The 9551-nt window shown below is 32.7% G+C and overlaps 1 protein-coding gene across 6 annotated transcripts; it reads left to right on the top strand.

The window, feature by feature from the left end:
* Window positions 1-342: 342 nt before the first annotated feature.
* LOC114299183 (K(+) efflux antiporter 4) lies at window positions 343-9003 on the top strand. 6 transcript variants are annotated; one of them, XM_082904296.1, is made up of 9 exons: window positions 427-1368; window positions 1614-1787; window positions 2396-2473; window positions 3081-3170; window positions 6105-6237; window positions 7240-7428; window positions 7533-7610; window positions 7972-8014; window positions 8824-9003. In XM_082904296.1, the coding sequence occupies exons 4-9, from the start codon at window positions 3130-3132 to the stop codon at window positions 8826-8828; spliced, it is 489 nt and encodes a 162-aa protein (XP_082760422.1). In that variant the 5' UTR covers window positions 427-1368; window positions 1614-1787; window positions 2396-2473; window positions 3081-3129; the 3' UTR covers window positions 8829-9003. The 6 variants fall into 6 exon arrangements, with proteins under 6 accessions (XP_028099670.2, XP_082760421.1, XP_082760423.1 ...); XM_082904295.1 differs by lacking the exon at window positions 1614-1787 and having other exon boundaries at window positions 391-1368; XM_082904297.1 differs by lacking the exon at window positions 1614-1787 and having other exon boundaries at window positions 407-1368; window positions 2400-2473.
* The last annotated feature ends 548 nt before the right edge of the window (window positions 9004-9551 follow it).

Below are 9551 nucleotides of genomic sequence, written 5' to 3'. Positions count from 1 at the left end.
ATCAAGTCAGTATATCTCTCAAAGATAATCAACAGTGCTTAACTCACTAGACATAATATAAATTGCGTACCTTAGACCCACGGGGGTGCCTCTCTTTTATAGCTAATTCAATATGGATAGATTCCCTAAGAACATTATCCTTATCCATCTTGAAGTCTTCCCTCATTTTAGAACTCTTATCCTTTATCCGCTTTTCTCGAATTTTGATATCTTCAGATATAACCTCGGCTTAATCGAGATTACCTCGACGTCATGACCTGGACACGTGACGCCTTGACTAACACGTCGGCGTCACCTTGCCACGGATAGATACTCAAAAATATATTCCCACATGTAGATTTCACAGAAATTTTGCTACCTTTGAGCAAATTCTCTCTCTCTCTCTCTCTTGTTCTTCTTCTTCTTCAGCTTTTTCTTATTTTTTCTGTTGACAAATTCGCAAGCATGGGTGCTTCTCTCTCTTTGCCCTATAAATTGCAAGTTTTGTGCCCTAATTGATTTTTTTTCTTGCCAAATGCCTTATTTTTTTTCTTGTTAGAAGAAGATTCCCAATTTTGTGCTCTATTTTGTGAAACGTATGTCTATTTCTTGAGAGACATATATGAAAATTGGAATGAGAGACTAATTAGTTGCATGTCTTAATTTCATTGATTTGGGTTTTGAATTTTTTGCACTGTTAACTGTGTTTTTATAGTGTGGATTCTTTATGTTTGATGTTTTGCATGTGTGAGAATATTTGTTGATGGAATTTATCTTGATATGTACTCGGGTTTTTTAATTAGTGTTTTGAATATGGATCACCCTTGTAAATCTTGATTTGGGCATAATTCTAATTTAATTTGGAGTTGGTAATCAAATTTTGGTTTGGCATGCAATTGCCCTTGTATATGTTTTTGGATTTTTGTTTATAGATCAGCAACGTTGATCATGAAATTTATGTTCATGTGGATCAGAGTTTTGGTTATGATTTTAATTATTGTTCAATCTATAGTTAATATCTCCAGATGTGGCTACGTTTCAGATGTAGAAGCCCTTTTTTTTTTTCTTTCTTTTCTTTCTTTTTCCCTTTTTTCCCTAGATTTTTTTTTTTTTTTTAATGATACCCAAACACATTAATTTTTATAATCGTGATAATCCCTTGTTTATTCCAAATCAATGTTGTCAATATTCCTAAAATGTTTGTCAAACCCATAGTTTAATGACAGATCTAGTAATTTTATGAGCACACTTTTTTTTTTTACTACTTTGTAATGAGTTCAGTCTCCAATCCAAGTCTACAATCGATGTTGCGTTCGTTAGTAGAAGATTGAATGTTGATGGCAAAGTCATCAAAGCTCGGATTTCGGACACTGCTGCTAGCCAAGAAAGGTAATTTTTAGTTTTAGTTCTTGATGTGGGTTGGTTTGATTAGGGTTTAATTGGTATGAAGAGATTTGTAGTGTAAGGAATATAAACAAGTCGCACTTTTCATTGGGGTTTTTCTCGGAAAATGCCTTTCAAAGTATTTTCTCGGGAAAATCAGTAGCTCTCTGCTGCTATCCATCTATTTGCTAACAAGAAGATTAATCTTTTTTAGTATTTTCCTGGTGTTTGTTCTCTCTCGTCCTTACAAGAACAACTTGAGTTTTGAGGGAAAGATAGAGCGAGAAAATGATGCCATCGTCATCTTCATCGTCTTCTTATTCTTCAGCAACTGTTCGAGTCGAAAAGGCGACGAGCGACCTTTTAATCGGTCCCAATTAGACTATGAACATGAATATTTGTGTTTCCATCAATTCCAACCATTGGTACTTTACTAAAAAACTCTCTTAATCTTAACCTTTTTTAGTTGACTTTTTGTTTTCTGGTTTTTGTTATGCTTTTTATGCTTTGGAGTTCCATTCTAGATGGTTGGTTTTGAATTTGTTGGAGATGAAGAAATGAAAGGTTTTGAATTTTTTTAGTTAGAGTTCCTCTCCTTCATGTCCTTTGTTTGGTGGTCGAGAAAACCAAGGAAAACAAAAGAAAATTTTAAATCTGGATTCTAGTGTGTTGTTGCTGTTTCATGAAATGAAATAGCTTTTTTTGCCCCTCTATTTTAGGAGAATACATGCTTTGAAAAAATTTTAAAAATCGTAATTAGGGACTCTGTAATATTTTGGGGTGGGTTTTCTATCTTGATTATGAAACAATTGGGTCTTAAATCTTGAAATATATTTTTCTTGTTCAAGTGGTTGAATCCTAGGAATTGTTTTTTTTTTTTTTTTTTTTTTTAATGGTTGATCATGTCAAATACAAAGGAGCAGGGGTTAAATTCTACTATGGATTGTGATGTTATTACTGAATTTCAGTTAGTTTCATCCATTTGTGGAAGTAGATTTGACAAAATTTGTGTTGGTTTGTTAAATTGATCAAGGAAGCAAACGATGTTGTCAAAGCTCTGAAGAAAAGGTTGCAGCATAAGAACCCTAAAGTTCACCTACTTGCCTTGATGGTACTTTTTTTATCGGTTTAATTTTTTTTCATTCTACTTGGTACATTCCATTTTTTTTTTTTTTTTTTTCAAGTCCGGATTAGGATCTATGAAGCACAGACACTTCTTAAAGGGAGTCTTATCTGCATTGTACCCATATGTATTCAATATTTCATGTCAATTTTGAAAAGTAAATACTTTTTGGACATTCTAGATCATGTATCCAAATTATTATGAATTGAAATTGTAATAATTTTTTACGTATTATTAGAGTACAACAATGGTTAGAATAAATACAAGAATAGTTTTTTAATATTTTTTTTATTTACTCATATGTAATATGCAGGTTTTCTTTATATTGTGGGGTGAGATGGTGTTTCTCAGTCTAGCATACATTTTGGTTAATTTTTTTGCGTGCTACTTGGCATATTTTGATCCAAATTATTGCTATGTTGTGTAGTTCTTATTTGATTGGCAACAAAATAAATTTTATTAGGAAACTGCTATGATTTTAATGTTTTTTACTTAGTGAATATGGTCTTTTTAACTGGCCAATTCAAGTTATTCTTTCTTATCTATTTTTTTTAAATTTATTTTTGCTAAGCTATTTAAGTAACCTCAATTGCAGATTGACTAGGAGATTCTTCTAGAAGTTGTTGAGATGGGATTTGACAGGAATGCCCTTGTTGATTCTCTACGCAACCGAATACAAAATGAGGTATCCATTTGTGATTTTTAAATCTGTATTTCCCTACTTTTTAGAGGCAGTGGACATTGCTTGGTGCGACCATAAAACTATAGGTTGAGAAAACATGGGTTTTGAGTTTGTAGACAGCTGCTTCATGCAAATGAAGCTGGAAGCTCGGTCTGTCCACACCCATTCTCCTAGAACCCATAATTGACAAGACAAACATTGGGTTATGGCCTCTCTCTTTATAATTTTAAAAATAAACACATCATTTTTTTACCATGTTTCAGGGTATTGTTGCATACTATTTGCTATTAGACAACTTATTCCTTCTGAAAATGATATTAGTTGATACAATGAATAATTTGCTGAAAGAAAATTGCGTTTCAATTTACTTCTATTGGCTTGAGTTGTAGGATAGTTGTTGATATCATATGATTATCAAAGTATCTTGTGTTGCAACAAACTAATTCTTCTATTGATCAGGTTGGTGGCGTTGATTTTGTTTCTGGCTGTTTTGTCAAAATTATCCCATACTTGTGTACCGTGGTTACTTAAACTTATGATAAGCCTATCATCACAAGTATGCATATTCTGTAGTCAACAGATCTCTCTCTCTCTCTCTCTCTCTCTCTCTCTCTCTCTCTCAGTCAGTGTGTGTGCACGTGCAAGATCACTAATTGATTTACTTCGATTAATGAACTCTATCAATTGGTAGTAGTTGCATTCTACCTACTTGTAGCTTGGGTTTGTTTTTCTCCTAATCTCTCAAGATCTTTACATCCATATTGTTATACTTACATATCATACCAACTTATTTGCATACTATCACGATGGAACTCTTTTTTTGGTTTAATAATTTTCTTATGATTTTTATTTTTTTACATCTGTATGTAAAAAGTTTGCATGTATGAATTCCTTCTGAATGCATATCAAGCATCTCTGTTTTAATTGTTTGTGTAATTTTAGTGTAGTAATAAGCTTTAGGGGTGTTCGCGGATCGGTTTTGTACGGTTTGCGGTTCGGTTTTGACCCGCCCGCATGTATGCGGTTTGGGGAAAAGTCAAACCGCAACCGCCCGCAGTACAGTTTGCAGTTTGTGCGGATAGGGTTTGCGGATGTGCGGGCGGTTGCGGGCGGTTTGCGATTTGGATTGTTTCCTTTAAAATTTAATTTTTGAGTTTTTTTTTCCCATTTTATAAATATTTATTTGGGTCATTTTCTTCCAATTTTCTAAAATGCTATGAAGCACGGACACCTCTCCGAGGGCTTCATACCAGTGTCAGACACGTGTCAGACACGGACACGCGTCGGACACGCAGTGGACATGTGTCCGACACGCACTAGAGAGTGTCCAATTTTTTTTTATTTTTTTTGAAGCCGGACACGTCCAGGACACGTTATGGATACTTTCGGGACACGCACGGGGTCAATTTCAGAATTTACAAAACATTTTTAGGGTCAATTTCAAAATTTACAAAACATTTTTAGGGTCAATTTCAGAATTTACAAAATATTTTTGGGGTCAATCTGTAAAAAAACAAAAATAACTTATATTTGCCCTAAATCGATCAAAGATAGCAGAGAACAAAAAGAGAGAGAGAAGGCAAAGATAACAGAGGAGAAAGAGAACCTGGTCGCTTGTCCGTCGCTCGTCATCGCTCGTCGCTCATTGTTCGTCGTCGCTCCTCGGCCGTCGCTCGTCACTCGTAAGGTACACCTTCTTCTTCCTTCCTCAGCTTCGGTCTTCTTCCTTCTTCTTCTGGTCTTCGTTCGTTCTTCAGTCGATGTTTCTCTCTCTTTCTCTCTCGACGTCTTCTCTCTCTCTCTCTAAGTATACTTTTATTTATTTTGTTTTTTCGCGTCCCTTTTTTTTTTCCATTTTATATTTTTTCCCCTCTGTATGCCTTATTTCAGAATATATATATATATATATATATTTATTTATTAATTAGTTTTGTTAATGTCTTATATTTTCAGAATATATATATATATATATATTTATTAATTAGTTTTGCTAATATGTTTTATTTGAAAATACATATATATTTTATTAGTTTTGTTAATTTTAATAATAATGTGTGTTTATTAATTTTATTATAGGAACAAATTTGTAATTCTGAAACAATGGCTACGGGTGGTAGTTCTAATGATATACCTGATGATGATTTTTTAATAATTTTATGACATATAATAAATAAAATTAATTATATATATTGAACGTGTCCTCAGCGTTTCGTGTCCCCCATTTTTTGAAAATTTGCGTGTTGGCGTGTCCGTGTCCGTGTCGTGTCGCGTGTCCGTGTCCGTGCTTCATAACTAAAATGCTCCAAAATTAATAATTAATGAATTAAAACTTATAAAATTAAAAACACAACAAAATCAATTCTTAACACAAACAAATTATTCAAAATCATTCAACATACTCCAACATTAATTGTGCACTTGGCCCTCTGGGATTCATTTTAGTAAAGAAAAATGAATATCATTTAAAAAAATAAAAAATAAATTTGAACTTCCTTCAAACAATATTCTCACTGATTTATTTAGTGAAAAAATATTTTCTATAACCACCATTGTATATCAATGCATTAAAGGTTGTACTCAATTAGAATTGTCAGTTCAGTGATTAATAATCAAGCTAGAAGTTCCATCGACCACTAGAAGAAAAATTTTATTAGGAAAAAGTGGATGAGTCACCAATGAAAATCATATAAGAAACCAAGTTTAGGACTTGATAATTCTACGACATTAAGAAAGTTGAGAAATACTTAAAAATAAGGATCGCAGTGTCATAGAGAACATAATGGTGCTCCTGTTAAAGTTACAAAGTTGGTATATAAAAAAAAAATAATAATAATAATTAAAGTGCGGGCGATTTTTACACCCGCAACTCGCAAATTTGTCATATTTCAAACCGCATCTGCCTGTATTATGTTTGTGAAACCGCCCATTTATATGCAGGTTGGGCGGTTTGAGCGGTTCGGATAAACTGTTGCCCACCCCTAATAAGCTTGGTTTAAGCTTAGAGCTGGGTTCCTTTGCTGCTGGAGTGATGATATCAACAACTGATCTTGTTCAGCATACACTTGAACAAGTAAGGCACTTTCTTTGCTTATTTGTCATCAACTATGTACATATGTGTGACTTTTTTAGTGATATATTATACTTTCTGGTTTGAAATAAATATCTGACTATTTTTTTTTTTCAAAACATTTACATATAGTACGTAAAAAATGCTCATAGCCTATATTAGTTTGCATTCAAGGGTGGTGGGAAGAATGGACTAGCTATGTATCAAACCTAAGCTTTGGCATTGTTTGCATGAAGTGGCTGCCCTTAGATTATAATCTGTAGTCCAAGCATTTACCATTCCACAAAGCAATTTTCCATATATGTGGTATCTACGTATGTGTATACAAACAGTGTAAAAGCATACATACCTGTATACAAGCAGTGTAAAAGTATATATGAATGAAATGGTAGGTCTATCCCAGAACTTTTGGAATTCATGTCAAATTGAATAGAGATTGAGCTGTGATCACTGTACCACATATACAAATAATGAGCATGAGATACATATATTACTCAACGATGTGGTACGGTAGGGGTTGGCATAGAATGCTCAGTTAGAAGATAGAATGTGATAGATTTAATTGATAATTATAGGTCATCATTCTCTTTACGAAATGGAACATACTTTCACTCTTTGCAGCATGTCTGGTTGAATTGATATGATTTGTTAATTGAGATTGGGAGATTCCTGGTGTTAGTGTTTCATACTAGGAAGCTTTTCGGGTAGTTCAAGAGGTGAGAATTAGCTATTTCTTGAGGACAACAAGTAGAGCTGATGTTACTTTGCTTTTCTAGGTTGAACTATTGGCAGTTTTATGTGTTTGGGTTGTTCAGTTTTCTGTTAAAATTATTAGAGCAACTGATGACTGTAGTGCACTTTCCTTGAGTTGGTGCTATCTCTCTCTCTCTCTCTCTCTCTAAATGTTATTTCTCATTTCTTATGTAGATCTATGTCAATATGTATATGCATTGGAAGAATATGTTCATCTGTATCCCCTGAATGGAATTTTTGTTGTTTACACAGGTTGAACCCACTCGTAATTTCTTTGCTGCTCTTTTTCTTGCTAGCATTGGGATGCTGATACGTGTTCACTTCCTCCGGAACCACGTGGATACCTTACTAGCATCAGTTTTATTAGTGATCATTGTGAAAACAATTGTTATTAGCATAGTTGTCAAGGGGTTCGGCTACAACTACAAGACTTCACTTCTTGTAAAATATTATTTAGCAACTATGTTTCTTTATTTTATTTTTTTGGAATTTAATTCCCATGTATTTTCATTTCTGATGTACCTTGGTTTCTTTGACTTGTGTAGGTTGGAATGTCTTTGGCACAGATTGGGGAATTTGCTTTTGTTCTTCTCAGCCGTGCTTCTAATCTTCATCTAGTTGAGGTGAGTGCTATAATTGCAGTTTCTCTTGATAATGTTTTCTATCCTGCTTATGCATAACCAAAAAAAGGATATGGAATTCCCATATTTTCCCTCATGGTCTGAGATCATGTTTGAGAAGTTGTATGGCTTCCCACCCAGCAAAGAAAAGGTGGTAAATATATCTTCGATACTGTTACTAAGTTTATGGAAGCCTCAAGTCTAGGAGCTTTTATTGATCTGGAACTCTACTTTTTCCAGGGGAAACTTTACTTGTTTCTTCTTAGGACAACAACTCTTAGTCTGGAATGGAAATTCATTTTGGTTATTCTTTAACTGGTGCACGTATAATTCCTTTGTTTTCATGTTATGCTTATTTTGACAGCCATTACTTGAGAAGAATCCATCCATTGCTCAAGCCACAGATGGTATGGCATGTAATTTTTTGTAGGTCATTCTGAAACTTGAGTGTTAGGCATTACTTTCTTTGAAATTCTTTGTATCAAGTAATATAATGATGAAATTCTTTGTATCAAGTAATATAATGATGTTTGTGTCCTCTCCTTCTGCTTTGAGCAAAAAAGTTATGAAAGTATATTCTTTAAAATTTTCTTGAAGACTCTATTTATCATGAAGAAACTGTTAGGCAGCACTCTCTATGATATATAAGATTGTCAATATGGGAATTTTGAACCCCCCAATTTATACTTTGGGATTATATTTCTATGTGACTTTGTATATGATGGTATCTAGAACATGTTTTACAAATGTGCAATTAACATTAGGTGTATGCCTAAGGAGTTGAGTTGAGTAGTTTTTTTTCTTTCTAAGATAACTTTGGCCAACCTCCCAAGGGTTCAGAAGTTTCTAGGAGCTCAAATGGAGAAGACGATGACGAATGGTCGCAGATATCTAAAATGCACTCAAAGTATTTGCACAATCAACATTCAATTGCATTTCTTTTGTAGAACATTAAATATTTGAGATGGATAGAGCCTCTTAAATTAAGTTGTTGGTTATAGTAAAATTTCCGTTGAACTTGCAATTTCTATGGGTAAAGTGACATTTTGTTTTTACATGCTTCATGTCATGGTAGAGGTATTTAATGTTAAGACATTTGAAGGAGTGTGATTAGTCGGACTTCATCTTTTGTAAGACTAGAATCATCTTTACAAATAGTTAGTTTATTCATATGTTTCTAGTGGTTTCTGAATTAATTTGTGTTTTTATTTTTCAGGTTAGAAATTTCTTGGAGAGATGCAAAATATGGTCAAAGAATTCAAGGATTTAGTTTTTTAAGTTTTTTCATTTTTAATATATGTAAGCATAGTTTAAAACTTTTTATTTAATTTCTTTGCATATACTTTTGAACATATATAACTTTCTTTTATGAAATATATGACGTTATTCCATTGAATATGTGGTTATGATTCAAAGTATAGTATATAGTGTGTACTACATTCTTGAAATGCGCGTACAAAAATAATATTGATTATTCTTCAAATATGTCGAATCCTTTTAGTAATTAATCACACTTAAAAGATGTGATTTAAATGTTATTAATCACACTTAAAATATGTGATCTAAAGTTTATTATCACAAGTTTTATTAGTTTTTAATCACACTTAAAAGATGTAATCTAAATATTTTTAATCACACTTAAACGATGTGATCTAAATGTTATTAATCGCATTTAAAAGATGTGATCTAAATATTTTTAGTCACACTTAAAAGATGTGATCTAAATGTTATTAGTCACACTTAAAACGTGTGATTAAAAATAACTTTTTTTAACCACACTTCAAAATATCACACTTTGACAAAACTTAAAAAATGTGATTAAATAACATAGATCACACAAAAAAAAGTGTGTTCTTTATCTATTTTTGTAGTAGTGAATAACCTATATATATATATATATATATATCAAAGAAAATAAAAGGAAGCAAAAAGAAATGGCAAAAG

The sequence above is a fragment of the Camellia sinensis genome, chromosome 14 (assembly GCF_055761805.1).
Source record: "Camellia sinensis isolate YWXY chromosome 14, ASM5576180v1, whole genome shotgun sequence".
Classification (NCBI taxonomy): Eukaryota; Viridiplantae; Streptophyta; class Magnoliopsida; order Ericales; family Theaceae; genus Camellia; species Camellia sinensis.
This window is presented reverse-complemented; position numbering and strand designations above follow the sequence as displayed.

Excerpts from the sequence above, each read along its gene's own strand:
- LOC114299183 (XM_082904294.1), top strand. The coding sequence starts at position 3,130 with ATGCCCTTGTTGATTCTCTACGCAACCGAATACAAAATGAG. Across the intron at positions 7,429-7,532 it reads ACTACAAGACTTCACTTCTT|GTTGGAATGTCTTTGGCACA; the intron begins GTAAAATATTAT and ends TGACTTGTGTAG. Across the intron at positions 7,611-8,823 it reads CTAATCTTCATCTAGTTGAG|GTTAGAAATTTCTTGGAGAG; the intron begins GTGAGTGCTATA and ends TTTATTTTTCAG.